This window comes from Xylocopa sonorina, chromosome 11 (assembly GCF_050948175.1).
Source record: "Xylocopa sonorina isolate GNS202 chromosome 11, iyXylSono1_principal, whole genome shotgun sequence".
Lineage (NCBI taxonomy): Eukaryota > Metazoa > Arthropoda > Insecta > Hymenoptera > Apidae > Xylocopa > Xylocopa sonorina.
In genome coordinates this window covers 11,828,955-11,856,727 of record NC_135203.1, presented here as the reverse complement: position 1 = coordinate 11,856,727, position 27,773 = coordinate 11,828,955, and the positions used below count along the sequence as shown (strand labels likewise).

General features: G+C 33.4%; 7 protein-coding genes across 15 annotated transcripts; 3 read left to right on the top strand and 4 right to left on the bottom strand.

The window, feature by feature from the left end:
- Positions 1-525: 525 nt before the first annotated feature.
- LOC143429200 (translation initiation factor eIF2 assembly protein) lies at positions 526-1,952 on the bottom strand. Its single transcript, XM_076904693.1, has 6 exons — positions 1,670-1,952; positions 1,510-1,617; positions 1,215-1,437; positions 1,015-1,137; positions 665-924; positions 526-595 (listed from the first exon to the last, which is right to left on the bottom strand). Exons 1-6 carry the CDS (start codon positions 1,874-1,876, stop codon positions 533-535), a joined length of 984 nt encoding a protein of 327 aa, XP_076760808.1. The 5' UTR covers positions 1,877-1,952; the 3' UTR covers positions 526-532.
- Positions 1,953-2,874: 922 nt separating this feature from the next.
- On the top strand, positions 2,875-5,935 carry Sstn (stepping stone). Of its 2 annotated transcripts, XM_076904216.1 has the most exons (5): positions 2,875-3,014; positions 3,116-3,396; positions 3,511-3,811; positions 3,896-4,405; positions 4,526-5,935. In XM_076904216.1, exons 1-5 carry the CDS (start codon positions 3,011-3,013, stop codon positions 5,569-5,571), a joined length of 2,142 nt encoding a protein of 713 aa, XP_076760331.1. In that variant the 5' UTR covers positions 2,875-3,010; the 3' UTR covers positions 5,572-5,935. The 2 variants fall into 2 exon arrangements, with proteins under 2 accessions (XP_076760331.1, XP_076760329.1); XM_076904214.1 differs by having other exon boundaries at positions 3,896-5,935.
- A 3,037-nt stretch (positions 5,936-8,972) lies between these two features.
- LOC143428799 (putative E3 ubiquitin-protein ligase makorin-1) lies at positions 8,973-11,958 on the bottom strand. Of its 3 annotated transcripts, XM_076903935.1 has the most exons (7): positions 11,737-11,958; positions 11,042-11,181; positions 10,900-10,957; positions 10,409-10,733; positions 10,000-10,325; positions 9,767-9,923; positions 8,973-9,546 (listed from the first exon to the last, which is right to left on the bottom strand). In XM_076903935.1, the coding sequence occupies exons 1-7, from the start codon at positions 11,769-11,771 to the stop codon at positions 9,409-9,411; spliced, it is 1,179 nt and encodes a 392-aa protein (XP_076760050.1). In that variant the 5' UTR covers positions 11,772-11,958; the 3' UTR covers positions 8,973-9,408. The 3 variants fall into 3 exon arrangements, with proteins under 3 accessions (XP_076760050.1, XP_076760049.1, XP_076760048.1); XM_076903934.1 differs by having other exon boundaries at positions 8,973-9,634; positions 10,900-11,181; positions 11,737-11,957; XM_076903933.1 differs by having other exon boundaries at positions 10,900-11,181; positions 11,737-11,957.
- Positions 11,959-12,407: 449 nt separating this feature from the next.
- Positions 12,408-18,772, top strand: Woc (zinc finger protein without children). 5 transcript variants are annotated; one of them, XM_076905117.1, is made up of 12 exons: positions 12,408-12,582; positions 13,099-13,415; positions 13,491-15,256; positions 15,326-15,679; positions 15,757-16,592; positions 16,677-16,900; positions 16,993-17,493; positions 17,570-17,695; positions 17,776-17,897; positions 18,006-18,153; positions 18,230-18,329; positions 18,411-18,772. In XM_076905117.1, the coding sequence occupies exons 2-12, from the start codon at positions 13,115-13,117 to the stop codon at positions 18,583-18,585; spliced, it is 4,653 nt and encodes a 1,550-aa protein (XP_076761232.1). In that variant the 5' UTR covers positions 12,408-12,582; positions 13,099-13,114; the 3' UTR covers positions 18,586-18,772. The 5 variants fall into 5 exon arrangements, with proteins under 5 accessions (XP_076761232.1, XP_076761231.1, XP_076761234.1 ...); XM_076905116.1 differs by having other exon boundaries at positions 13,485-15,256; XM_076905119.1 differs by having other exon boundaries at positions 13,099-15,256; positions 16,993-17,228; positions 17,307-17,493; positions 18,233-18,329.
- A 185-nt stretch (positions 18,773-18,957) lies between these two features.
- Mrpl19 (mitochondrial ribosomal protein L19) lies at positions 18,958-20,195 on the bottom strand. Its single transcript, XM_076905114.1, has 4 exons — positions 20,060-20,195; positions 19,551-19,989; positions 19,213-19,485; positions 18,958-19,127 (listed from the first exon to the last, which is right to left on the bottom strand). Exons 1-4 carry the CDS (start codon positions 20,124-20,126, stop codon positions 18,998-19,000), a joined length of 909 nt encoding a protein of 302 aa, XP_076761229.1. The 5' UTR covers positions 20,127-20,195; the 3' UTR covers positions 18,958-18,997.
- Positions 20,196-20,450: 255 nt separating this feature from the next.
- LOC143428767 (uncharacterized) lies at positions 20,451-22,110 on the top strand. Its single transcript, XM_076903887.1, has 2 exons — positions 20,451-20,521; positions 20,773-22,110. Exon 2 carries the CDS (start codon positions 20,816-20,818, stop codon positions 21,914-21,916), a length of 1,101 nt encoding a protein of 366 aa, XP_076760002.1. The 5' UTR covers positions 20,451-20,521; positions 20,773-20,815; the 3' UTR covers positions 21,917-22,110.
- A 482-nt stretch (positions 22,111-22,592) lies between these two features.
- On the bottom strand, positions 22,593-27,669 carry LOC143428987 (oxysterol-binding protein-related protein 9). 2 transcript variants are annotated; one of them, XM_076904321.1, is made up of 13 exons: positions 27,528-27,669; positions 26,960-27,175; positions 26,662-26,892; positions 26,526-26,601; positions 26,370-26,459; positions 26,078-26,198; positions 25,894-26,003; positions 24,800-24,829; positions 24,553-24,715; positions 24,188-24,453; positions 23,700-24,094; positions 23,412-23,639; positions 22,593-23,337 (listed from the first exon to the last, which is right to left on the bottom strand). In XM_076904321.1, the coding sequence occupies exons 1-13, from the start codon at positions 27,633-27,635 to the stop codon at positions 23,314-23,316; spliced, it is 2,058 nt and encodes a 685-aa protein (XP_076760436.1). In that variant the 5' UTR covers positions 27,636-27,669; the 3' UTR covers positions 22,593-23,313. The 2 variants fall into 2 exon arrangements, with proteins under 2 accessions (XP_076760436.1, XP_076760435.1); XM_076904320.1 differs by having other exon boundaries at positions 22,603-23,321.
- Between the last annotated feature and the right edge of the window lie 104 nt (positions 27,670-27,773).

Below are 27,773 nucleotides of genomic sequence, written 5' to 3'. Positions count from 1 at the left end.
TATGTAATAACTTTAACGAAGATCGCGAATAAGATGATTGGTGAGAGGAAAAGGGGAAAAAAATGGTTAATTACATTTACAGTTGCTAAAAGCTATCATCAAGTATTTTTCATGTTGAAGTATATCAGGAGATGTAAAGTCGGAGATATTAAATAAGAATCAACCAATGTATTCGATCGCGTTGATTTTCATCGAGTAATAACGAGGAAAAGGTGAAGAAATACTCCGTGGATATGACTGTACAGCGTATTAACTTGTCCGGAGGTACATATATTGAGAATCCTTTTTCAAATCGAAGCGTTAAGGATTACATATTGTACATAAACAAGACATATTTTCTATATAAGGGACGTCGCTCGGTAAGGCCGATGGCTCGAAAAATATTGCAATATTACGATAATTCTTTTAAGCGGTAGGATAGCCTTTAATCGTTTTATGTAATGTAATGATAGAAGAGGGTCTGGCAGAATAAAAGTGAAAGTTCTGTATTTAAAAATCCCGTCGGCGTGTACAGTTATTCACCAAACACGTATCAATCGTGTTCCAAATCATTCGAATCGATGCTTCCATATTCTCTCTCTTGGTTTTCCACCTCCTTAGTAAGAAACAAATAAGTAAGTGAATCGCTAATAGATACGAGAAGGCTAGGACAAGGTTTACATACCTGCTGGATAATGTCTAATAGTATAGGAGTTTCGTTGGACTGAAAAAATTCATTAATTTCTCGTGGAACGCAAAACTGATTTGGAGCTTTCGGTTGAATACCAACTTCCTCACCGATAAACCTGAATTCAGGAGCGTTCTCTATGTTATTTAGTAATTCCTTGTACGTAAAAAGCGTCCCTTTGGTAGTAGATTCGTCCAAGGGACCAAAGTCTACTATTTTCACTTTGTCCTTCCTGTATCGTATCACGTCAAACGAAACTGAATTAACAAATAACACCGTATCAGTTAAAAGCGTACACTTTTCAATTTAATAAGAATGCTTTCCAATTATTCAAGTGGAAACCTTACAATTATTCAGTGGAAACCTATCTCTAATACGTTCCATGAACAGGCTTTTAATGTCCGTTTGAATGTTATACTTTTCTGTTTCATTGTAACTATGATATTGGGATATATCTCGTTGGCTAATTGCTGACGAAAGTAAAGATATACTAATTATTTGCGATTAATATTTTCTATTCACACGAAACGAAAGAAAAATCGATCACCTATGAGTTCCTTCTCTATTACGAAGCATCGAAATTCTGTACAAGGATTAATATCCCTCCATTGCTTTAATATCAGGCAAGATTTCATAGGCGTTTCGCAATCCTTGTAATTTTTAACATTACTCAAGTCTTTGGCAATTCTGTCCGAACACTTTAACAATAAATATACTTCTTCCAATGTTTTACACTTGAGCGTTTTGGTCGGTGCCACCCAGGTCGCGTCCTGCGAGCAGATGTAGTAGATTCGGTTAAAGGTTCATTGTTTTCTAACGCAAACCAAAACGTTTACACGCACCGAAGGTGAACTCCAATTAGTTTTTACAAAAATTGCACCGTATTCGTCTATGGCGTTTTGAATTTTCTCACTGAATCGTGGAAATGTTGGTTGAAACTCGGATGATTGCTGAAAGAAGATCATTTTTAAATAATTTTTATATACGTTACTCGATACTTACCTCTTCGTTTACCACTGGAGATCCATCCATCCATTCCGCATTTTGTAATGTGGTACTAGTTGCTTCGACGGGTAAAACAAATGCATCGTGCTCCAGATAGTCGAGTACATCGTCGGGAATGTTAATAATAGTGGCTCTCAAGGAATCTTTATAGAATTGAAGGTACCATGATGGAAAGGAGCATTCGGGTTTGAAGCTATTGACCATGTTAATCGGTGCCTAAATTATCGGGACAAAAGTAGATGCGGATTCGACGAACGTGTACTTTGAAATTAAATAACGCTCCTTTGAATCAGCCAATTCAACGTATTCATTACTTTCCACAATGTTGTTGATTTACTGTTAAATCTACAAGATTTCCGGTGCCGATTGTTTTCGCTGTACGTGGCGCCATCTCTGTGAAAAGTGGTCAAACTGTTCGCGCAGCGTTATCGACAGCGAAGTGAACTCGGCCAACTAGTGGCGCCATCTCTGTGGAAAGCAGCGAAACTAATTCCCGACCAGTTTCGCCGTTTCTCCGAGAGATGGCGCTAGTAGTGGGCGAGTAGTTCGCTTCGCTGCCGGTAACGCTGCGCGAACAGTTTGACCACTTTTCACAGAGATGGCGCCACGGGTTCTACAGTAGAGCCGGTATCGTCTGTCTCGCTCTTTCTTATTGCTTTCATATGCATCTTCCTCTCCGACGAGAGTAACAATTTTATACAACTAATTAATAAAGTTTCTCCCGTTAAGAGATTGGGACCGATTTTCAAATAATTGAACGATTAATTGACGATGATTAAACTTTTGTTCGAACCCCTAAACTTGTCGAAACGTGTTACAATAAATTTTAACAGGAGATAGTGTTAGTAACTGGATCATTCTGTACGCATTCACACATGCATACACGCATATATGTATATTTGTGAGATATAAAATGGCAACTGTACGTAGATAATAAGCGTCGATTTCTTTGATCGCATTTTTTCGTTTTTCTTGTTAAAAATACATATTTTTCTGTTCAACCGAAATATGTGAATATCTTTACTCGATAGATTAACAAGTAAAGATAACAGATGAGACAAGTTGCAACTTTAACTGTTGCGATGTAATGATAGAAATATGTAAGTCTGATTAATACCAGTTACTGTTATCATATTTTTTTGTAGAGGTTAGAACGCGTTAAACAGTTTAAGAATGATCAAAAATAGGTTTCTGGAGAGGAATGTTATTGGTTCTATAGCTTGTGATTTAATGAAGGTATCAGCATCGATTTTTAATCGTCTGAAATACAGCTCGATTATATAAACGCTCCAGTTAATATATTTATAGTGTACGAAATCGTAATATTTCGCTAATAATATGGGTAAGCAAACGAGATATATAATTGTTAAACAAGTAATTTTATTAGATTCAAGAATGAGGAATGAACGGTATCGACAAATTGCAATTGATTTTTATCCAAAGTGATGGCAGGGAACGAAAGCACCCCTGGATCTTTGGTAGAAGATTCACTGTCCACGCGATTGCAATGGCTTCGCCAACGACGAGAGGCATTGCAAGAGAAATTAGCTCAGAAGAACAACGAACTGAAAAATTTATGCGTAGAGGAAGCCGAGTTAACAGGCGTGTTACCACCGGAAATTCCACTAGAACCCGGCGAAAGTCCACCGGTATTCCGTAAAAGAGTTGGCACGGCATTTACGTATCCGCAGAATTTGATCAACAAATTGAAAACGAACGAAGTCGTATGTCTTTGAAAGATTTCTAAAAAGCTTTTATTTACTACATTAAACGTATCGGAATACACCTTCGTAAATGGTTTATTATTTAAATGGTTTATTGTCGTGTGCCCTTTGTAGGAGGAATCTACGCTAGAAGTAGATCGACAAGTTCAAATCAATCTTGTGGAATCTGCTTTAGCCATTGTGAACGATCCCACGGTTAGCAAAGGTGTACGCCGTAAGCATAGGCTTATCTATCAGCAAAGCCAGCACAGGCTTCAGGAATTGGAGGCGCGTTTAAATTTCTTAAGACAAAGCCGTAATAAAACGCATCATTCGACGCAGGGTCAGCATCCTGTCGTTTGTAACGCTCAACAACATTTACACGCGAATATAAAGCATAGAACAAAGAAACCTCGACCACCGTTAGATGGCTCAGGTATAGTAATCCTTTACTCTGAATCTGTACAATGGAGTCAGAGACGTTGGTTGATTTTGTTTGAAAATGTATTGTTTTCTATAGTAAACGATGCAACTCCAAAAATTACCAGAGGATTGCTTCAAGAGGGTGGTATAAGCTTGAGTCCGTTAGGATCGGATGACAAGTGTAACGCCTATCCCAATCACGGTTACGATGATCAATCGTTAGCAGCAAACACCTTTAATCACAATCATATCGGTGCTTATTGCTCGGTCCCGATCACCGATCAGCGGCAGCAGAGTATTAAAATAATGGAACACGATCACAACGATAATCAAAATGTTTACATATTACCCGAGCAATATCGCACGCGAACGTATTCTCATGGCAGCGGTAGCTCGCGTACCCAGAATCATATAGCGTACCAAGATAACGATCGTACGCATCGGCCTCTGCTAAATACGTACACCGAAGATGAACGACAATTACGGTATCGGCAGTTTCAGCAACAACAAGAGCAAACCCATAACTACCAGCAATACTCGGATTACAAATACTTGGATAACGACGCGCAGCGAAGATCGGGACAGGAATATTACGAAAGGGACTTCCGTACGTTACATTATACGCACACGCCCGAATTTCCAGCGTACAATAAAAATAATTCTCAAACGCAATCTTTATTGAGACGAGACCGCGACACCGGGGCAAATAAAAATTTACGCTACACAGACTCGCCGAGCGAATCGCAACTCCCATCGGGCTATTGGATGCGATACGAAGACGAAATTGTTTGGTGCACGGACGATCAACCAGTCTCGGATAGATTTGGGAGTCTTGATCGAAGGAAACGCAATACCGTGCAACATACAAGCAGCATCGGCGTTGATGTACAACCACGGTATCGTACAGTATCCGTAGGATGTAGTAAAAATTCTCCGTACGTTCCCGGTCATCAAAATGCTTCTGTTCATTTGCTCCCTTTATCCGAGCAGCCGTCCTCTAACAATAAAATGTTACTTCGAACGCAATCTTTAGGTAGCGTGGAAAAGTGGCATTCGAATAATTTACACGAGCTACACGATGGCAAAGACACAATGGACAGCGTTGCCCGAAAGGGGAGAGAAAAGGAATGGTACGAAACCTCGTTAGATTCAGGCGTAACTCCAGGATCGGACATCAATTTAGTGTCGTCGCACAAAAGTATTCATTATCAGTCTACTTTACCCGGCTGCTCTAAATCATCCATTGGCTATAACAGCGAAGACGGCAAGAGTAATAATTACATTTACCCTGTAAATCATCGTAAAATCGATAGAATCGCGGCCGAAACTGATCAACATTTACAATCGTTAACAGCTCGTTACGAACCGACGCGAAAGAAGGTGCTTGAAATCCCAGCTGAGTCAAAGACGTCCCAAGAGGCGGCAAACGACGAAACGATTCTGTTAGGATCCTCTCAGAATTGCACGATCGTACAAGCTGGGAAGTATCAACCGTATAGAGAAGTAACAAAGCCTTTTGAAATGTCTGATTTCTATAAATATTCCACCAAGTTTCGTAAAAGAAACGAAATAAGCGGGCAGAATGTTTCGAACGAGACTCAAGAGGATTCTCGAGGGACACACTATGCTGGGGGAACAAACTGTACGATTGGTGAATCTGGTGACTCTTCGAATATCATGCATAATGGATCAATTGCTAGTTCAGTTCAAAAAAGAATTTATCAGCCTGTTCAACGAATGACATGTCAGCCGTACCTCGCGTCGTTGAGGTAATTTTCGACTGTACATAAATTAAAGGGTAATCTAAAAGCACGACACGTGGAACAGAGACGATAGGCTGGACCTGTCTAAAACCTGTCTAAATGCATATTTCAAATTCAATTGCAACTGATGTTGATGTGATATTATATATTGTCGACAATTTCCGCTTGAACGTATTAGTTACGTTGTGAGAAATTTTATAATTGTAAATATCACGGGTGAAGCATCGTAAATATTTGGAATTTTATCTACGTTTAGCTTACTCTATGTGAATCGACTGTGTTAAAATTGATATGGAGACCTGAGAAGTGCCTTGATTAAATTCAGATCGTAATCAAAATTAAAACGAAATATTGTATTTAGATTTAAAAATATTTATATACAACAAAATTTTTCTAGTTATCATTGAATAATTTAAGAACAAACTTGAACCTTTTTTAAATACCGTATACTTAGGTCACCTGTACAATTGATAATTATGACGAGAGTTATATTTAAAAATAGTTGTCTACGTATCACAAAAAAAAAAAAAAAAAAAAATGATAGAATATGTTGGGAAATGGTAATGTTCATTTGTTGACTGACCACTTTGATCTATAACGTAATATATAGGAATTCATTTTTCCGTTTTTATAATTAATTTTATAAAATATTCTCCCTCTCTCTCTCTCTTTCAAAGTATAATTGAGAATTATTTTCTAGAGGGTAGAATAAAAACTATAAAAATACAAAGTAGGACTGCTAAACGCTTGGCAAGGACTGAGAAAAATGAGATATATAAATTAAGTATTAATTATAAGGAATAATTGTTTAAGACGCCTATTTTTCAATTTATTATATATTCCTAAAAGGTAATCTTTCAATGAGCACAATGTAAAACAATAAGGAAGGCTTTAAAAGCCAAACGTTCAACCGATATTATTCGATGCCTTGTATTTATTTGTAGGAAACATAAATAAAATGAAACTTTATCTAGTTTCATGATACATTTGTGGTACATTCTATTTATAATTGTGCTATTTTCAATTCTAAATTGTTAGGCCTAGTACATTTTCTAATTAATGTTCTAAGTTACCTACACGAGCTCACAGTAGAGAAAAATAATTTACACTTCAGTTAATATCTATCTATTATCCATTAAACGTACTATTTAAAGTGTCACGTCATACGTACGTTAAAAATAAATAATTGATTGTTCCGTAGTAGGGAGTAAAACGGAATATATATAAGATTTAGTGAAATTCATGAATGATATCGATTTTTCCAAGCATTTATTACAATTATGTAAGTGTCCTAATATTTTTGAAAGTGTACATTCAAAACAATACTATATAATAATAAGACAATTTATAAATTTTACGTTATGTAATAACTAAAGCCTTATCTAATAAATTCGTCGAAACATAGTAAAAAGTCAATGTCAATTATATTATACTTAAAATGCAGATTATGCATCGATCAATTAATTTGATCTTAGAATTTTGTCCCATACTGTCACGCAAATTATATAAAAACTCTAAATGTCGTACTTGTATAGTGCAATTACAAACATACATATGCATAAATTGTTACACGAACAAAGTATTCTTTTCCGTTTTGCTACAGCCGCACTTCACAAAAATAAATTAACATTGCTTTTGCACTCGAATCCATTGGCACATTGCATACGTTCTTACTTCTTTTTTATTTTACACAGTATCATAAGAGAAAAAACATACATTTTCAAAAACAGAAGAAAAGTAACAAAATCACAATTTGCAAATGATTAAATACCCAGTGTTGACAAACAATACTATACTATCCGTTATTGTTACTGTTAATGCATACGTATAAACAACTTTTCGACAAATCACAAGTCAACGATGAAATACTTGAAAGAGATAAATGTACAATGTATATGTAAGTTACACGGCTACAATTATTTTTACGTTTCCTCGAGTTAAAGGTAATGTAATAAGATAAAAGCTAAAACGGAAAGTATAAGATAAATAATTGGCACGTAATAAAAAATACATAAAATGTTCGAATATTACAAGCCGCGCCAACAGTAACAATGAACGTTTAATTACAACAATTTATCATAAAATTAACAATATAAAAATTTTATAGAAAATATAAACAACATTTGCATATTTTATCATAGGAAGATTGTCCGAGGGAGAGATAGCTTCGGATGGTACTAGTCTGTATTTACGAACAATATGATTAAAGAACCTTGTTCTTTAAAGGCAACACTGAGGACCGACAACTTTAGTAAAAAAGAAACAAATGTATACCTTATATAACTACGAATGTGATAAATGGAATTTGTACGCGCGAAATATTTCCAAACAATTTAATAATCTAACATTCATTCGGAACAATAAACAGCTTGAATACATGAAAAAAATCATTTTTATAAAGTAGCTCTATCAAAAAGAAAAAAAAAAAAAAATCGATACACCATATTCTTTGGCTTTTAATTCTACCTATAAAGCTCTAATTGCCTTCACTCTCGTCAGTAAAAATTATAATTTATCGATTTGATAATGTTCGTTCTAAAAAAAGTTTCCAAGTATATTACATACTACAGCTAAACAATAAAATATAATGATGAAATACTAAAGATTCCAAACAGATCTAAATTCGCTTGTCGTTTATAAAATAATTTATATTTGTCATTTCTTTCTAAATCTGGAATCCGTTTGTGTATACTCGCCAAAAATGGTTTTATTATATTTAGCAGTACACACATTCAACTAAATACTCATACTATCACACAGACATACACTTATTACATAATACACTCGATTTGCGCAGTTTATCACGGTTATTTTAAAACTATTAATTAAAAACTAACGCTATACAGTTCAATAATTTAAGAAAATTTGTTAAATGTTCGCAGAGCCATAACAGGAGGTAGGACGAAACTTGTTAATGTTGTATCATCGATACTAATAATCAATAATCAAATAGATATTACTGGTTATTATAAACAACATTATTTATATATTTTATTATCTCTTTATAATTTGTAAATCAAAATTTTGTATTCTAAAAATCCTTTGTTCTCTCCGCATTCTACAGGAAATAAGTATGAGAAAAGTTGAACTAGCTATTTTCTTGCTCACAAAATAAGTACCCAATCAAACTGAACATTAATCGTAAAATACTACAAAGCTACGTTAGATTAAAAAAGAAAAAAGAGAAAAGAAAAAAAAGTAACAAGTTTATATTTTCGTTTCATTGAATCTAGCTCCAATTGAACAGTTTAAGTTTAAAGCCAAAGAGTAATGATAGCAATAATAATATAATAGTAACAAAAATAATCTTCTTTAAAACATTGGATAGTGCTTAAATGAGGATAATCGTTGACTTGATCGTTGACAGACTTCTTCAACAAATGTGCAGATTAACTCCGAGATATTTATATATTTGTTTTATTGAGAAAAAAAATTTATTTAAATCCAAATCGGATAACAGAAACAAAATTGTCTATTTTTCCATACTGGCAAAAGATTATTGCAAGTTTATTGATGTATATCCTATTAATCGAATTAATTTGGACCACTGATACGATAGAGTTAATGGTACTTGTTGCGATTTGAGTATTTAATGTAACAATATTGGTCAAGGTGTACAAACAAAAATGATTACCAAGTGATTATATAACTTTTGAAAATTTGCCATTGTACATATAAGACTGCAACCTCCTCGTTATATTTATTATTTTGTTATTATTATTATTAACCTGATGCGATTTACATATTTCTCATGTAAATATCACCAAGCAAAGCACAAAAATGTTTAATTAACGTAGTCGAGAGACATCTTTGAATCAGCCATTCAAACAATTCGTAAACTACTTGTCTATTCAGCCACTGAAACCACGCGCAAGAGGTGGATGAGATAGTTGATACAGACAACAGCAACAGCAGCAAAGATTACCGAATTAATAGAACTACTCAATCTGAAGTTCAAATTCAGACCATTCAGATTCTTCTGAATCTGAAAAAAAGGAAACAATATCTTCAAGATCTACATCATATATCCAACGGCTGTCTCTCTCTTCGAGAAAGTCCCACAAAATAAGTTGCTGTAAAAAAGTTTGAAATTTTTTGTATACATTTCATAAGAATGCGATTTAATTAGTAGTTAAATAACAACACGACAATTACATTTAATTGATGGTACAAATGGGAAAAGGAAAACAAACATTTAAACTTACACGTAAGATATCGACATCCGCGTCCGCATTACGTCGTTGACGAACAGGCGGACCAACATCAGTTTTAGTGCCATCAGGAAGTGCATGTAGATAAAAACACTTATTGCCGAAAGGACATTTTCCGCGCCCTTTATTGAAATACTTACAATCTATAGTGCTGCAATAAATAAGCATACAATAGGTAACACGACGTTTACGCTATAACTTTACACTCTACGCACGACTTATCCTACCTTAACGCACATTTGTAATCCAATATTAATTTTTCTTTCTCTTCCTTTGTGTCTACCCAGTACATGCTTGGGCACACAAAGTCAGAGGTAATACGGCATTCCGGACAGGCTCTTATAATCTTATTGTCAAACTGTTTAGCTTGTCTCCATTTCCTGATACAACTTAGACAAAAGCAATGATTGCAATTGGGTAAAATGCCAAATTTCTGTTGTTCTCTGGATGCCTTTTCCATTATAACTTCAAAACAAACACCGCAAGACTTTTCTCTGCTACGCTGAATAGCAAATGAAAGCTCCATGTCTACTTCGTGTTGTTTTACGCATGCCTGAAAGAATAACGATAACAGTTAATAACAATATGTATAAAAATAAGTAAATGGTACTCGAACAACACGATGAATATAGTCACATTTATGTGTTTCTTTCGAAGTTCCTCGTTATGCGGATGAAGGGCAGCACAATTACACAGTTCACAGATATCTCCATGTAGATATGTACAATTACGTTTCTTACAAATTCCAGTTGCTTCCGCGTACGGACATAATAGTTCTAAAGATGGACTCGATGCTTGACCAGATGGATTCACAGCTTGAGCATAAGATATTGGCAAAGAAGAACTTGTGGCTTGTGTTCCCGAGATCGATGAAGCTTCATTCGCAGAAGACGATCCGGCTACATTCGAAGGTACAAATTCCGGTGCCTTTACCCATTCCTCGGCAATGCGAGCATTTCCTCTAGTAGAAATACATCAAAATGTGCCTTTAATTTACTTTTTGTTATTCCAATTATTATACGTATCTGCGTATATATGTATGTATATAATCATTACATATTTTTATATACCATATTTAAATGTACTATGCTCAACTATGTCACCTGACGACGACAACATACACATACTTTATTGTTGTTGTCGACGTTGATGTATCTGAAGCTTGTTGTCCGGGCGATGAATTTTCTACCAAATTTGCATTCATCGAATTAGTATCTACAGTTTCAGAAATATGACGAAAGTGGCACTGGTTTCCAAATTTACAGATACCGTGTTTAAAAAAGTGACAAACATTGTTCACAGATGGGACAGAAGGTGTTATTGCTTCATTATTTCCATCATTTCTAACTCCTAGACTATGACGATATCTGCAATTAGTTCCTTCACGGCACATAGCATTTTTAAAGTAACTAGAATAAAGAAAAACACAAATTTAATAGTATACTGTAAATTTTCTATTCGTCAGCAACGTGTGCGTTTCAAGCTTATTTACTCGTATGGTATATACTGTCATTCAAGTTTTACATAATACCGATGCAAATTTATTTACACAAAATGAAATTACCGTGCACGAAGTTTTCGTAACGCATCATCATTTTCGACAAACAACGACTTTGCTATGTTAATTAATGAATACATGAAATTAACGAGTATACGTAGAATTACGTACATTTTACATTTAAAAAAGGAGAAAAAGAGAGAAAGAGAAAGAGATAGAGACAGAGACAAATGGATGGATGGGGGGAGAGAGAGAGAGAGAGAGAGAGAGAGATAGAGAGAGAGAGAGAGAAGAAACAAAAACAACAAATACAAGAAACCTAAAAAGATATCGATATTTACGCTGTATAACGTGTTGACATGCTATAAGAATATTGTCGTAGAGAACTAAATAGGTTCGATCATTTAATCAGTTTTGTGTAATCACCGAGACGCGTGAGTGATATAGTAGCGAGAGAATTTCTTACCGGCAAACAACGCTCTCTGTCCAACTGTCGGCCATTTTCTAAAACTTCCACTTAACAATAATCGAGAACGCGTCCTCGGAGGGTCGCGTACGAGCTTTTCGACAATGGCAATTTAAAATAGAAGAGGAATTTAACGGAACGTGCGTGCACCTTCGGTTGCACAATATCTCATACTACAGCAGCGATTTTATTTAACAAGTTTCTTTTCTTTCACAGGTTCCTCGAAAAAATTCTACAGAGACACTTTTCACACCACTGGACTTTCTTTCCTCCTCCCTCCCTCCCTCTCTCGTTTCTCACCCCTTTCCGCGTTCCTCTCGATGCTCTTCCTTACCAAAAATTTTCAAATCCGTATATGCGTATCCCTCGTTCTTATTCACTATCGACAAATGTTTTACGTGTACCGTAACTCATCAACTTTACGCGTAAGAACACGCACACACGTACGTCATCGTTCAACTAACAATAGGCAAATTCACATTTGACCGTTACACACAAGTCAGCAGGGACCTTTAACCGTTCACATGCGAGACCGACCGACTTTACAACTTACGACTAATTCGTCTTTCGATCGAAATCCTCTTTCGATATATCCTCTCCAAACGAGCATTTTTATTACTCTTTTATACTCTTTAACCAGCATGATCGTCCCTCGCAGGGTGGGGGCGTAACAATGAGAACGCGGCTTTATTTAGTTTCGTCCAAATAAAATTATGATTACATATATCGGCAGTGTATGCGGATTACCGCCACGGCTGTTCTTGTGTCTTTCCGACAATGAATACGGATTTATATTTTTAACTAACATTTCTGAGACGAGGTGCTATTTAGCATTCAAATAAAAAGGTGATACCTGTTGTTACCTAATATCTAAAAGTCCGAAACCCTTGCGTCTTGTAGGTTTTTTTTTCTTTTCTTTTTTTTTTCTTTTTTTTTTTCTTTCAACAGAATGTTATAATCTCGACTGTTATAAAGTCTTCTAACATATACAATATTTCAGTTTCCAGCAATAAATCGTAATCGTTATTTGTTTGTTTTGAAGAAGTATGTTATCGTTCATTGTTGCGATATATAAATGTGACCCTCCTTGCTTATTTTTATTTATGTTTTTATCTTTTTTACTGTTAGACCCGATTAATTCGCGAGTATAAAATACAATATGGCGAAATGAAGCTACTTTTTACAATAACCTCAATCTTTGTACAACTTATCATGTTTGTAAAAAGAAATATAGCGTCAATTGTTTCTTAAAAATGTTTAATCACCTTCTTACTCGTTACATGGTATCTTCTCAGTCGTATTTAATTATTTATATTTGTTTCAAATAATCTCGTGTAAAATTGCTATCCTCTTTCTTCTCAGATATTTGATCGTACGAATGAGTATGGATCCTAATACCGATACAGAGTTATCGACTAGTCAGACTCACGAGGATTTATGTACAGAGGATAAAGTTAAAACTGACGGTACGATGGAAGGAAGCGAAGAAAATAATATTAATGCAAATGAAATGCAAATATCGTTGGTTTCCAAACAGGATGAAAAAATTGTTGATGTAAGTCAAAGTAATGAAAAAGTTAGCATGCAAAGTGAAACGGAAGACGAATTATCTGTTAAAAATTCAGAAATTGTCAATGCGTCGAATACTAATTTGTGTCAAGAAAATGTATCTGAAGAAGGTACCTTACTACAAGCTGACAGATTAACTTTACCAGAAAGTAATGTAAGTGTAATAACATTACATCTAGTTACAGAACACACTGATGTACAGTCTTCGGTTACGTGTGAAAGTACTACAAAAAATGTTACACAGGAAGACAGTTCAGGAATAATACCAACGACGGTGAATACTACAGAAAAAGATTGCGCGGACAAATTACCGGATAACGCAAGTACAGTAGAATCTGAGAAACGTTTAGATGTTGCGTCAGAGGAACCAGATTGCTTAGAAACTGCCGACGCAGATAGCGGGTGTCATTTAAATTTCACAGAGAAGAAAATTGACGATAACACGCTAGAAGGCTCCCAAACGAACAAATTATCTTTGATTAGCGAAAAAAATAATTTAGGTAACAAAAAGACTGATCCAAAGGGGACACAGGAAGATTGTGATAGAGATATGGTGGAAAAAAGTATTATAGAGCCAGAAAATACAGAATTTGTACAATTTTCTCAAGAAAAACATGGAGATTCACAAATGGAAAGTCAGTCTATGGACGCGGAAGATCCTTTTGGTGGAGATAATCTTACTACTGAAAATGTTGAATCAATAGAGACTGATGATCTCAACGAGACAAACATAGGTTTTTCTAAGTTATGTAATCAAGCTGATAATTTACAAGATATTGTAAATAACAGTGAAAGCAGCTTTAATACAGAGAAGAAAGATGATAGTGAAGAAAATAAAGATATTTCAAACGCAGCGGAAGATACTGTTAAGAATGGTAATGAAAATTTATGTGAAATTGAACAGAATGAAAAAATGAATAGGGAAGCTGCAAGTTCCACTGAAAAATGCGATGATCAAACAAAAAAAGCTACCAACGAAGTAACGCCAATGGATACCGAAGAACAATCTAATGTTTTACCAGGACAAGACGATGAATTGTGCATCATTCCAGATAGCATGAAGGTAATAATTCCTGAACAAACGGAACAGTCAAATTCCAGTAATAAAGAATCATTACACAAAGACGATAGTGAACAGAGTGAAGTTAAAGAAACATGCGAAACTAATGAATTAGATAATGATACAAATAAAAACTTGCAACAAGATCAAAATGAATCGACTGGTGTACACAAAAGTAGTATACCCGATACTCAAAGCATCGGAACAGAGAAAGATTTAATTAACAAAGATACAACTACCGCAACGGATGTTATTAACATCGATGAAGAGTCAAAAAATTCTGAAATTGAAGAAATTACGACTAAAGAAATTTGTAAACAATGCAAGGAAGAGAGAGCCTGTAAAATTAAAGTAAAAATTGGTTTCGAAACTTACAATGTATGTTCAAAAACTTGTAAAGCATTATTCAAAATTGCTAACAATAGGGCAATGGATATACCTAGCGACGGGGTCAATTCTAAAAGGGAAAAACGTTGCGCAAACTGTCTGCTAATCGTAGAACCTAACGATGAACGTAATCTTTCCTGGGAGACAATGGAGTTCTGTAATGAGGAATGTTTAGGAAAATTTCAAACAAAATATGGAAGTTATTGCAGAAACTGTAACGGCTCAGTCCAAGCAGTAAGTTTAGGGAAATACTGTGTACGATTTGGCTACGATGTTAGACAGTTTTGTTGCTCCACATGTTTGGAAGAATTCAAGAAAGGACTAAAAGTGTGTAGTTACTGTCAAAAAGATATAAGTTCTAGCGCAGAAGGTTTTCTTGCGCCGGTTGGCGATAAAGGACAGTTTAAGGACTTTTGTACTCAAGAGTGCATGGAAAAGTATTCAAAAATGAGCTCCACTGAACCTCTAACTATGGAAAAAAAGTGTTGCAGCGTTTGTCAAGAAGTAAGAAATTGTTTCCCTGTATCTTAAGAAATTTTTCAAGTTACATTAATACTATATTCTTTGTAACAGGAGAAAATTGTTCACTGCGAAGTTCAAATAGACAGATCTGATCCAGTAGCTATTTGCAGTATACCATGTTTCGCAGCATTCAGATTTGTAAAAAAAGTCGACCCCGACCAGTGTTCTACTTGCAAAAAGTTTTTTGAATTATCTAACAAAAAAAGTTCCGTTGTCTTTTATGAGAACGAAGCTCATACCTTTTGTTCTAAAACTTGCTTAAACGTATTTATTATTACCAATAGGAAAATTGTTCCTTGTAATTGGTGCAAAGTAAAAAAATATAATTTTGATATGATCAAAAAGGAATTAAAAACAGGTCAAGTAATGATGATGTGTAGCTTAAATTGCTTAACATTATATCAGGTACGAAATGGTTGCGTAAAATTTCTCGATCAAACAATAACAGGCCCGATATTAATTTTATTTACTTTCTTTTTTAGGTTTCTATCAACGCAGTTTCGGCAAAACGAATAAATTGTGACTTTTGCAAAGAATTCTCCCAAGCGCAATATCATTTAACTATGTCAGATGCAACGATACGAAATTTTTGTTCGTACGATTGTGTAATGAACTTTCAAGCTCAATATACTAAATCTCCAATCACGATACCGACGGGTGATGATCCGGTACCCACTGGTATGCCAAAAAGATTGCTACCACCAAGAAACGCGAATACAAATAATCAGAAGGCAAACGATATACAAAATAAAAAGAACATGCCTGTAATTTCTTCTGTGACAAGTTTAGCTACGATCGGAAACGGTCAGTCTAGTCCAACGACGCAGCAGAACAATGTAAATAACATGGTAGTGCCTCCAGTTGTTATCAGCCAAAATCAGGCGCCGCAAGTAATATATAAGCAACATATTATAACGAGACCGCCAAGCCCGGTCCAAATTCACAATAAAACAACGCAGTGTAAGCCTGTGGTGCACACGAAAGGAGTATCAGTACGCCCCCATCCTTGTACGAAAGCTACGCAAACGGACGGAGTTCAGCAAGCGGTTGTACCGATACCGGTTCCAATTTATGTTCCATTTCCAATGCATATGTATTCAATGCCTTTTCCAGTTCCATTACCTTTCCCGCTACCAATTCCAGTACCTATTTTTATACCTACAACAAGGAATAGCGCTAAGGGGATATTTAAAGAGATTAAAAGAATACAAGAGAAAATACCGGCAGATCCGTTTGAAGCTGAACTCCTTATGATGGCAGAAATGGTTGCAACCGAGAAAAAAAGTAACGAGACTGATTCGGATTCTGCAGACGATAGGTACTTGATTCAATCGAATTGCTAGATAATTTATCAAATTATTATTTCTGTTTTCCTTCTGGTTCTTTTCATTTTCTTTTACAGAGATGAGGATGCCGGTGATCGCGAACACGCGCACGGTGGAAGTTTTAGTCCAGAAGGTGTTGATTCCAGTAACACGTTCGGTGACGATATGTTACAAATGGCTTTGAAAATGGCAACTGGAGAATTAGACGAGCCAGCTGTTGATTTAGAAGCTGCTTTAACACCGAATACGATCACTGCAACACAATCGTCAACACAGTCCGATACTACTATGGAGAATGATGGTAATAGGAGAAATATGCAGTACATAGAAGAACTAAAGATTTAGATGAAAAAAATAAGTAACGATCGGATAAACATTTATCTAACCATTCAGTTCAATCGGAGCGGCTGGTCGTTTCTTCTCGCGGGAGAAAACGAGTGGTTCCTTACAAATCACGGTCTACTCCGAGTAAGCGAGGAAGACGAGTATCCAGCGCAAACGATATGCCTTTAATGCCACCCCCGGAACCTCAACCTCCGCCCCAATCGAGAATAATAGAACCCATAGAAAAACCAGATGCTAATATGGCCCTCAAATATACCTTTGGAGTAAACGCATGGAGACAATGGGTACTGGAAATACATATATGTGTGTACTGTGCTTTCAATCCTAATTTTTTTCTTTTAAACAAAATTCTTTACAAACAGGTTGTCGCGAAAAATGTTGAATTAGAAAAACAAAGTACACCAATGAGAAAAATGAAATTATTCAAAACAGATCTCTTACAACTCACGGCCGATGAATTGAATTATTCATTATGTCTCTTTGTTAAAGAAGTTAGAAAACCAAATGGAGCAGAATATGCTCCTGACACAATATATTACCTTTGTTTAGGTAAATATACATCGATCGTATTTTTCATTCATCAAACAGAGCGGATTCTATATATTTAGTAAATTTACTGTTGCAGGGATTCAACAGTATTTATTTGAAAATAATAGAATAGATAATATTTTCACGGATTCGTATTATGAAAGATTTACAGATTGTTTAAATGAAGTCGCAAAGAAGTTCTCTGTTCTTTATAATGACGCACGTAAGTATTAACTTGAACGTCTGAATATAACGTCTGATATAAAGGAATTATATTATCGGTGAATTATTAATTTTTCATAGAATACATTGTTACAAGGGTCGAAGAAGAACATTTATGGGAATGTAAACAATTAGGTGCTCATTCCCCTCATGTGCTTTTAAGTACCCTAATGTTTTTTAACACTAAACACTTTAATCTTGTAGTACGTATAAGTTATTTCGGTTTATTACAAAAAAAAAAAAAAAAAAAAAAAAAAAACAGTGAACATTGGTATTTATAATAAAAATGATTCAAATTTAACATCATGTAGACAGTAGAAGAACATATGCAGCTATCATTTTCACATATTATGAAACACTGGAAACGAAACCCTGCTACACAACCTACTGCAGCAGCAGGAAAAGCTCCAGGTTCTAGAAACGTTCTTCTTCGTTTCTATCCACCGCAATCAGCATTGGGTTGGTATATAAGACAATTTGTAAGATAAAAAATATACGTGCATAACAAAATTATAAGTTTGTAACCTTCTTCTAGAAGGCAATTCACGTAAAAAGAAGGTATACGAACAACAAGAAAATGAAGAAAACCCGTTAAGATGTCCAGTTAAATTATACGAATTTTACTTATCCAAATGGTATATGTTTATTCCTTAATGCAGAATAATACTTTTTATATCTTTTTGTATTGATCAAATTGCTTTCTAATTGTATTTTAGCCCTGAAAGTGTTAAAACTCGGAATGATGTATTCTATTTATTACCTGAAAGAAGTTGTGTACCGGATAGTCCAGTATGGTATTCAACATCTCCATTGGCTAAGGAACATCTCATAAAAATGTTATATCGTATTAAAATGGTTAAAGAAATTAATGTGGCATTATTAACTAGCTAATTTCACGTTCGCATATTTGTCTTTCCCCAGTTAAAGATCCGGAAAGTATAATATAACAAAAAAAAAATTGTTTCCTTATACATCAGATAAGAATGTTCAAAGAATGATGTGTAATCATTGGAATTTTATAATTTCTATTGTATATTTTTCACTTCCTAATAAAACAAAAGAACTCTTATTAATGAAACTTGTTAAGATTTTCAGTACGAAGCATGTCCAAATGGAAATACTACTGAAACAAAGGTAGATAGTATGTATACTTACAAATTATGTAGTTATATATGTATACATATATTTTTACGATTAGTTAGAGAAGTTTCATAAAAAAAAGTATGTACATTACACCACTTTATAGTGTACGTATAACACATAATTGGAAAACAAATTTTTATTAAAGATATCATAAAAAATTTTATACAGTCCTCTTTGGTTTCTCTAAGATACGTTTGCGCTTTAATACACTTTTCTGTACTTCCAAATGACGAAGGTCTGTGTATACATCTGAAAATATTTCCATTTGTTCTTCCTCTGGAATGGTTTCCCTATTAAAACAAAAAAGATACATGCATTCGAATACATTTGCTTCAAAATAATAAATCGAATTTTATTATATTTATTCAATTTTACCTATAAATCTTCATCAAATCATATTTCTCCCATGGTTTAGCAGCAGCAGCTGCCTTCTTTTGCCGTTTTTCATTAACAATTATATCTCTAATACCTTTCATATTTTTACGTTCCCATTTTTCCAACCATGGTTGAGGATTAAGAGGAACTTGAAGTTTATTCACTGGAACAGTTCCAGATATTGGTTCTGGTTTCATATCGAAAGGAAATGTGCTATATTCTATTGGTGCATCTCTGAGATAAAGTAACTGATCGTCTAATCTTTTTTCTAACCTGTGAATAAGGAAAATTTATACACATCGCATATGCTACTCATTTGAAATTATCTTTTCAATTACCTTAAACAGTCTACTTTCTGAATAGCTGGATCATATAAGTCGTAGCGTACTTCTATACCTTCTCCATTAATAGCGTTTCTTAAAATAAATGCGGCTCTTAATCCAGTACCCTCTCTTAATATGCATATACCAACAAATCTGTTTACTTTTCCGATCGCATGTGGTTCAGAATATGTTACCGCTAATATAGAGCCAACATAAAACTCTGGAATATTTAATACCGATCTCCTTGCCAACATATCCATGCGTTCTAATTTCTCTCTCATGCTATTACGATACAACGGATTAGGATCTGGTAAAAATTCAGGGTACAGAAATCTATAATTTGCAAAAGACATGGAATCAGACGATTTTTCGTTGGCCAGCTGTTGAGATTCATTTTTGTCTACTGTTTGCTGTTTCGTTTGTGCGACTGTCGAAAAAGCTTTAGATTCTTTGCCTAAAAATTATAATACAATATGATAATAACAATGCCAATTTCTGCTTTAAATGGAAATAATAATACGTACCTAATGCTTTCACAAAAATTAATTTTCTCCACATTTTATAGGACAGCAATCTTGAGGAAACGATCATGTTTACCTACGTTTATTAATCGTGTTAGGTTATTTATGACACTAAATAAGCACAGTCGATCTATAGGAAGTATAATACAAATTCTATTGGACGATCATCAGTGTTACATGAAATGTGTTGTATATGTGTTAGATTAGAATTGTAATGGATAATATCTATATGTATATATATATATATATATATATATATATATAATATTTTGCTGTGGTAAATTATACTTGTAAAATTCGATACTTGTAATTGTTTGTCCAAAAATTTCTATTAATTTTATAATTTGATCTAATTTTTATACTAATATTGATTTATGAAAATCTAATCTTTTTAGGTATATTACTGGAACATGCCTAAAATTATGTTTTGTATAAATTAAGGAACTGTATTAAAAAAATTTATTACTGTTATGGCATATTTTGAAGGTAAAAATATCAAATTTTCTTTTAAGTGTAATTTTGCATAAATTCTGGAACACGAATTGGTTTGCAGTCTAAGCTTTGAGTCTATATATTTTGATTTAATAAAACTTGGTTCTTGCACTCACTTATCTTCCTATAATACTAAAAGAAAAGGAACTGTGTTCATGTAAATTTATACGCAAGGAACTGAATTAAAGATAATACAAAGAATGCATTATTTTTTTTTTATATACATAACTTTGTTTTTCTTTTTCAGTTAATTAATGCTTCTTCAACATGATAGAATCTATAACATTGGAACTAAGACCTAGACTTCAAATATGCAATGCTTTTATTTGTTTAAGTAAAAAAGTAAACACCAGAAAAATTGAAATGAAACTTTCGGAAGAAAGCATACGAATAATCACAGAAAATAATACAGTAACATTTTTAATACAATTCATAAAAATAATACCAAATTCACTATCGACATTAAATGTTACGAACAATTGGATTTGTTTTCGAGTACAAACAAAATCTGATTCTATTCTTGGATCTTTTAAAACACAAGTAATTACCAATTTAACATTTGACTTTAATTCATTAAAAGCTTTTGTGAAAAGCATTAAGTTGTCCAATACAGATGTGTATAATGTAATGTGTACTTGTTGCAAAAATATTCTCTCTGAAGATATGTATATTAAGAGAGTATTACCGATACCAGATGAAAATTATGATTCGAGCGAATGGTTTTGTTGTAAACACAATCATACTAGTACCGCGCACAATTTAGTACCATTAGAATCTGATATTTTCTACGGTTCACATTTCTTCATCATCCATACAAATTTATTTAACTGTAATTTAAAAAAAGACAATGGTACTGTAGTTTGTAATAGATGTTTACAATATTTGGGGAAAATTCACACGGGTAGTTCAATTAAATTGTGGAGTTGTTCTGTGGACTACAACTTATCAAATAACTTGGAAATAAAACACGCAACAGATCCCTTTAATGATTTCTTAGTAGCCATTACAACTACAATGACTGGCATATTTGGTGAAGAAATAGTTCTACAATGTTTTCTAGGGGAAGAAACTCACTCTCTCATCTTAAAACCAATGGACTGGCATTTAAATTTAATGACTGAGCCTAAAACAAAGTTACAAAACACTGTAACTTTACAAAGAGTGTCAGTTGTTAAAGTGTTATATAAATATGAAAGAAATAGAAGCATTTCTGACTCCGTATATAAATCGTATTGTGAAGTAAGTTTTTTAGTAATAAAAGCAGGTTTGGAACACTTGCTAATGTCAACAAAACGATTTCCACAACCTCATAGAACTACATCTGACTTTTATATTGGACATGTATACTTGGAAAACCTTCCAAATTGATAGTTAATATAAATAATTTTTATACACCTTCAGTATATCAGAAATTCTAATTTTCATATAAATAATTCTTGTATCTCCTACCCGTTTTTAAGTACAAACAACAATTCTCAGTCATAATTATAATTTATACTGAAAGTGTATGTATTGTAACGATCCATTAATAATTAAATTTTATCAAAAATTTACATATTTATTCTCATATATTACATATCATACTGAACAGGAGTATTTTTTTACAATGCTCGTTTCTATATAATGTTATTTAAGAATTAATGAAATTTAAGTAAAGAATTATAAATAACCATTTCACTTGTATTAATTACAAAAATATTAATCATTGGAACATAATTAAATGAAACCTATCTTGTCGAGATATTTTAATACTTTATGTTTAATCAGAAAGCAATCAATCGATATGAAATAGAAAGCTACATGGGAACTATTTATAACTATTTACATCATGTAAATGCTATTTGTTCATGGCTAATAGAAGTCAAGAACAAACAATTATGTACATGTAATGTTGTACATTATATATATACTATTTTTACAACTATGTTTACAATTATTTTTTTCATTACTTCATAAAACATCTCAAGAGTATCACCCAAAAATCATTATTTAAGTAAAGAATGTCAAAACATAAAACAACTTTTTTAGTCGACTAAAAAATCTGAACTCTGGGTATATATAGTTTTCATTAATGATATTTAGAAGATACACAATGTATATATTTTCGGAAAAAATTAAATGCATCAGAGAAATATGGCTTACACATACAAATTATTATTACTTATTCAACTTTACTTTTTATTTGCAATGTATTTACTAAACTGTATTTCAACTCTCGTTAAGAAAGACTGTAAAGAGTCTAATATCAGGACTATTATTTTTCTGTCTGTATATTTTTATTAACAGTACATAGACTTGTAAGTCGTTGTCCACATTTAAAACACATGGCACAACCTTATGCGAATTTCATTTCCTTTTGATACAACAGTTATCAATAGCAATACGTTATAAAAAATAATTTGCCTACTATCAAAATACGTACATACCTTCAATGAAATTTTAATATAGTACATTTTAATATTTGCTATTGTACTTAGTCAGGTTCGTGTAAAAGAAAGAAGTACAGAAACAATATTTAAAATAAACAAAGAAAAGAGAAGTTATAATATTTTTCAGTTTCTTTTTGTTCTTTACTGTAGCACAAAGTCATTAGGCTTAAATATATATTGTTGATCGTACGTGTTAGGCTTTAAATTTTTAGCACTGTGCAATATTAAAATGTCCAACAAATCATATTACAGATTTATGCAGCCACTTGATTGGAACAAGAATGTAATCTCTCTGCAAGAGGTTTTATGTATACCCAACCACCGTCTTTGGTTTCTTTAAACAGCTATTAAAAGACAAGTCTATATGTAATAATTGAATAAGATACAAATTGATAAGGAAAAATGCAGAAATCCGAAAAAAAGATACTTTATACCTTAGTTTGCCAATGTGTATTATTTTCTTTTCTAAAACGTGCCTCGTCTCGTTGTTTCTGCTCAATCGCATACTTAGCTGCTGTCGCTTTTTCCATATCGTTAATTCTTAATCCAACGGTTACGTCTCGCCAAACTTTCCGAGATTCATGTTCTTCTTGTTCACAAACTGGCTTTACTAATTTCCTCTGAGTATGAAGCTCTTTAACATCCGCAAATACTTCAGTTCTCTACGGAAATTAAATTTATCAATGATAAACGTTTCTGTCATAAATCCTGCTTATACTTACGCCGTCAGCCCATTTTGCTTCCATAGCACCACTCCATTCTCCGTTTATAACAACAAATGGTTTCTTATCCCCTGGTTGTGTTATTTGACACGTAATTCGATTACGTTTACCACCATAAAAAGGTTTCGTCAAAAATTCTATAGCAGCATGGTAGCCAGTTTGCATACAATGTATATTCGCAGTTCCTCCCAATTCTATCCATGGAACAGTGAGGATAGATCTACCATAACCATTTGGAAAAGTCAATACATATTCTTCTCCGTGTTGTAATACATTCACCCAACCCTTTCCAACATTATGTACCCCTATGCTTAATCCAAGGAATTTACTTTTTGTCCATACATGTGCTCCAAAACTAATTTTCTTGGCGTAATGTTCAGCATAAAATGCACTTACTACAACAATTTACATATGATTTTACTTGACACAGGTAGATATGGCAGAAAGATTAGTTTAAAAACATCTTAATAAATAAAATGGAAACTTACTCGGAGGGTGATGAGAAACTTGTTCTGCGATAAATGAAAGTTGACTCTCCTTACACCAGGGTACCGGACCCTCGATAACTACTTTTGTATCATTTGAATTATCTACAGTATCATTGGGAATATCCCAATGACATCGAAAAATTTCACCTAATATTGGATTATATGGTTTTTTAGCTACACCTGATTTACGACCTGCATGAAAACTGCACAAATACCAACGAACAACTTGAACCATTCTATCTTTAGGAGTAGGCATATCTGCTATGCTATAATAAAAAAATATATTACTGTGATTTATTAAAAATTTGCATATCAGAAAAGTAAATCTTAATGCATAATTAGTTAGCATTTAATTAAATGCGTACCTTACAAACTGGTCTGGATGGGTAAAGTAATCTGCGTACATTTCAAGGAGTGACCTACGCTCCAAAATAAATGTAGGTAATGCTACTTTTGTTAAATCCATACCAATTTTTACTTGAGATAAAAGATGAGTCACAACAGATCCATGGGATTCCATGGAATCCACTGCAAAAGTGAGATAAAAAGGGAGAAAGATAAATATTTTATTTTATTCCTTGATAATCAAGCAAATTATTAATGATTACTAACTTTCTGTTTCACTTTCCTCTTCGTAAAGAGCTGTAAAACAAAATTTTATTGAACTTAAAACCTAAAAACTATTAATTTTCATAAAAGTTTCAATTTTATATTTTTAACAAAATTTATAGCTTAAAGACTTACTATTTGAACCTGCACCCAGCATATTAGGTTTTTATAAAATACCAATTAATATCCATCCCTAAATAAGTTACATATTAAGTGAAATTTGACTATACGTGACACAAACGTTTTTTTCTGAAAAATAAAATTCTCAGAGAGGAGAAAATTATCTGAATTTGAGTAAATTTCTTTTTCTGTAACTGTGCCATACTATGAAACATTCACAGTTGTTTTTGACTACAAATATGACCAGATTTTGCTGCAACGTTTCGATAACACGATCATTCACGTGTCGTGCAAGATACTCTTTAAAATCAATAATAGTAGTTGCGGATAAGGTCGGCCCGTGCAGACCTGTATTATCGATAATAACGGGCGCACAAAAATCAAATTTATTCCTTGTTTAAAGCTGTATTTATTTAAGATTACGCGTTTCCGTTAATACTTTGAATTTACGAATAAATATATCTATCACAGATAATTAGTAATAACAGTAGTAACGTATATTTTAATACTTTTAATAAACTCTTTCACATTTGATTTTTTTTCATTTTAACCCTTTGCACTCGAGGCCTTTTTCGCTTGCGCGTATCAGCAACTCGAGACGATTTCGGGCAATAGTGAACGCTATGCTGAGACTAACTAAACTGAGATAAGATTTGGCTAACAATGGTAAGCCGAGCCTAGTCCAAGAAAATATTTCTCAATCGTAAATAAGCAGATCGAGTTACAAAAGACCGTAACGTTGACACTTGAAATCGGCCGGACGCCGCTCGAGTGCAAAGGATTAAACACATATACATATCACACACTCTACACACACTCCTCAAAACTTGCTACATATCAAAACACAAGATAGACAAATAAAATATTAAAAGTATATCTCTCTCAAGAGAATTTTATATGTATGGATGTAAGTTTTATTTTAAATGTGTTAATCGATATAAACTTTTAAATGTATATCACTGTAGTTTTATACTTACCATCATAGTCAACAGATCCATCACCTTTTGTAGGAGGCAACGGTGGTTGTTTTCGATTTTCACTCGATACATCTGCGTGTGTTTGCGAGCGTTCACTATCTCGCCTTCTACTAATCATTTAATTATTACGTGTTACACGTATGCTTCCTACTGAATCTAGTATTTCACATTTATAAATACTTACAGAGTTATATGATTTTGTATGGCAGGAGGTGACATTTCATCTGCTGCATCATAATAATCTTCGTCTTCGTCCGAAGATGAATAAGAAAATTCTGGTACGGGGAGACCTCTATCCACAACAGCTTTACAAGTAAAGAATCGAAATGAACAGCGAGATAAAAATGAAAACTTTAATATTTTAAATAGCTCTACAAAATGTATAGTTGTATTTCCAATAATCAAAATATTGTATCTGAATAATTTAACGTTTATTTTTAATTTAGTGCATATAAAAATAAAGGAAAGCAGATTACCATTAGGCAACGTAGATAATCTTGGTTCTACACATTCAGAGCCTAATTCGATACCAGTCTGTACAGTTGCTTCTGGTTCTCTAGCAGCAACTAAAATTTATTACATTGTAAATTTTATATTATAGATGTATTTTGTAGTCGTATACAAATACAAACCATGGGATAAAGGAGATGACACGTGTATCGAATCAGTAGGCCCTCTATATATTCCATTTACAGGTATTGCTGTGTTCTAGAAGTATTATTATTATTACGAAATTATGATGAGAAATAATTATACTGAATTATTTACCTTAGCAATTTGTAATTGAACAATTGTATGTTTAACCGAATTAAGCATTGCATTGGCTTGGGTCAGTACTGCTGCATATTTTTGTTGCTTTTCTTCGTCTTCTGTAGCAACAGTTCTCTGTTTTGTCTCGATTAATTTTATTTGATCGATTAACAATTGAAGATAAGCATCTGCTTCGGCTACTTTACGATCAAAGTCTTGCTTTGGAGGAGATTTTTTAGGATCCCATCTCTAAAACAATAGAAAATTTTATTCATTTACAGATAGAATCCGATTTCCTTCGCTTATATGGACCTACAGCATGCGAGTGACGTAATATAGTATCTTCTAAAGCACGAATCCAACGTTCTCTTTCTTCTGCATTTCGTGTTTGAAAATGAAATGTTTTTGGATCATCTTTGTACGATGATGTAGTAATTGTAAACGTACTATCATCTTCATCGTCGATACCAATAATAGCACCTCTTAAACGTACACATCCTCTACGAGCTCCTCTCATCATTTTCTCTTTACTCTGAAATGTAATTAGTAAAAGTAGAATCAAGAAACTATTGAATACAGGATATAATGTTATTGTACAATACCAGCGTCAACAAGAATTAGCTATCGAAATCATTACAGATTGATGTCTAATCATCAGCTGACCATATACGATAGATGTATAAAATATTTTAAAAATATTTAAATAATGTTCTCTAAATAACTAGTAAGCAATTCGATAGTTAGTATTAGGTGTACTCGTTTACATTGAAAATTGTAATTTTGTACGAAATATCACAGAAATTTTTTAAAAGAAAATTGGGTGTAACCTATTAATGAATTAGTGAATATTAAGCATAACGATTAGAGTATTAAAAGACTTGTACCGTGTAATACGACAAAAGGCCAGCGTTATCGTCTAAAACGAACCAACGATACTGCCATCCATTAACAACATTTGTCCATTTGCTAAGTGAACCTTCCATCGTCGACATTGTTATTTGTTGCTCACTGTTATTCACCAACTGTGTACATATATGTGGGTGTGCATAGGTATGCATAGATGTACCTAATGCTATGTACATGTGTGCATAAAATGAACGTATATATATATATATATATAGTATAGGTAT

Excerpts from the sequence above, each read along its gene's own strand:
- LOC143429200 (XM_076904693.1), bottom strand. The coding sequence starts at position 1,876 with ATGGTCAATAGCTTCAAACCCGAATGCTCCTTTCCATCATGGTACCTT. Across the intron at positions 1,138-1,214 it reads AATAGAGAAGGAACTCATAG|CAATTAGCCAACGAGATATA; the intron begins GTGATCGATTTT and ends TACTTTCGTCAG. Across the intron at positions 596-664 it reads TATTAGACATTATCCAGCAG|GAGGTGGAAAACCAAGAGAG; the intron begins GTATGTAAACCT and ends TTTCTTACTAAG.
- Sstn (XM_076904214.1), top strand. Across the intron at positions 3,397-3,510 it reads AATTGAAAACGAACGAAGTC|GAGGAATCTACGCTAGAAGT; the intron begins GTATGTCTTTGA and ends TGCCCTTTGTAG. Across the intron at positions 3,812-3,895 it reads ACCACCGTTAGATGGCTCAG|TAAACGATGCAACTCCAAAA; the intron begins GTATAGTAATCC and ends TGTTTTCTATAG.
- LOC143428799 (XM_076903933.1), bottom strand. The coding sequence starts at position 11,771 with ATGGCCGACAGTTGGACAGAGAGCGTTGTTTGCCG. Across the intron at positions 10,326-10,408 it reads TTCGAAAGAAACACATAAAT|GCATGCGTAAAACAACACGA; the intron begins GTGACTATATTC and ends TTATTCTTTCAG. Across the intron at positions 9,924-9,999 it reads GATTACAAATGTGCGTTAAG|CACTATAGATTGTAAGTATT; the intron begins GTAGGATAAGTC and ends TATTTATTGCAG.
- Woc (XM_076905115.1), top strand. The coding sequence starts at position 13,115 with ATGAGTATGGATCCTAATACCGATACAGAGTTATCGACTAGTCAGACT. Across the intron at positions 15,680-15,756 it reads ATTGCTTAACATTATATCAG|GTTTCTATCAACGCAGTTTC; the intron begins GTACGAAATGGT and ends TTTCTTTTTTAG. Across the intron at positions 16,901-16,992 it reads TACTACTATGGAGAATGATG|TTCAATCGGAGCGGCTGGTC; the intron begins GTAATAGGAGAA and ends CTAACCATTCAG.
- Mrpl19 (XM_076905114.1), bottom strand. The coding sequence starts at position 20,126 with ATGATCGTTTCCTCAAGATTGCTGTCCTATAAAATGTGGAGAAAATTA. Across the intron at positions 19,990-20,059 it reads AATTTTTGTGAAAGCATTAG|GCAAAGAATCTAAAGCTTTT; the intron begins GTACGTATTATT and ends TATAATTTTTAG. Across the intron at positions 19,128-19,212 it reads GATTTGATGAAGATTTATAG|GGAAACCATTCCAGAGGAAG; the intron begins GTAAAATTGAAT and ends TTGTTTTAATAG.
- LOC143428767 (XM_076903887.1), top strand. The coding sequence starts at position 20,816 with ATGATAGAATCTATAACATTGGAACTAAGACCTAGACTTCAAATATGC.
- LOC143428987 (XM_076904320.1), bottom strand. The coding sequence starts at position 27,635 with ATGTCGACGATGGAAGGTTCACTTAGCAAATGGACAAATGTTGTTAAT. Across the intron at positions 26,893-26,959 it reads TATTACGTCACTCGCATGCT|AGATGGGATCCTAAAAAATC; the intron begins GTAGGTCCATAT and ends CTATTGTTTTAG. Across the intron at positions 26,602-26,661 it reads TTCAATTACAAATTGCTAAG|AACACAGCAATACCTGTAAA; the intron begins GTAAATAATTCA and ends TAATACTTCTAG.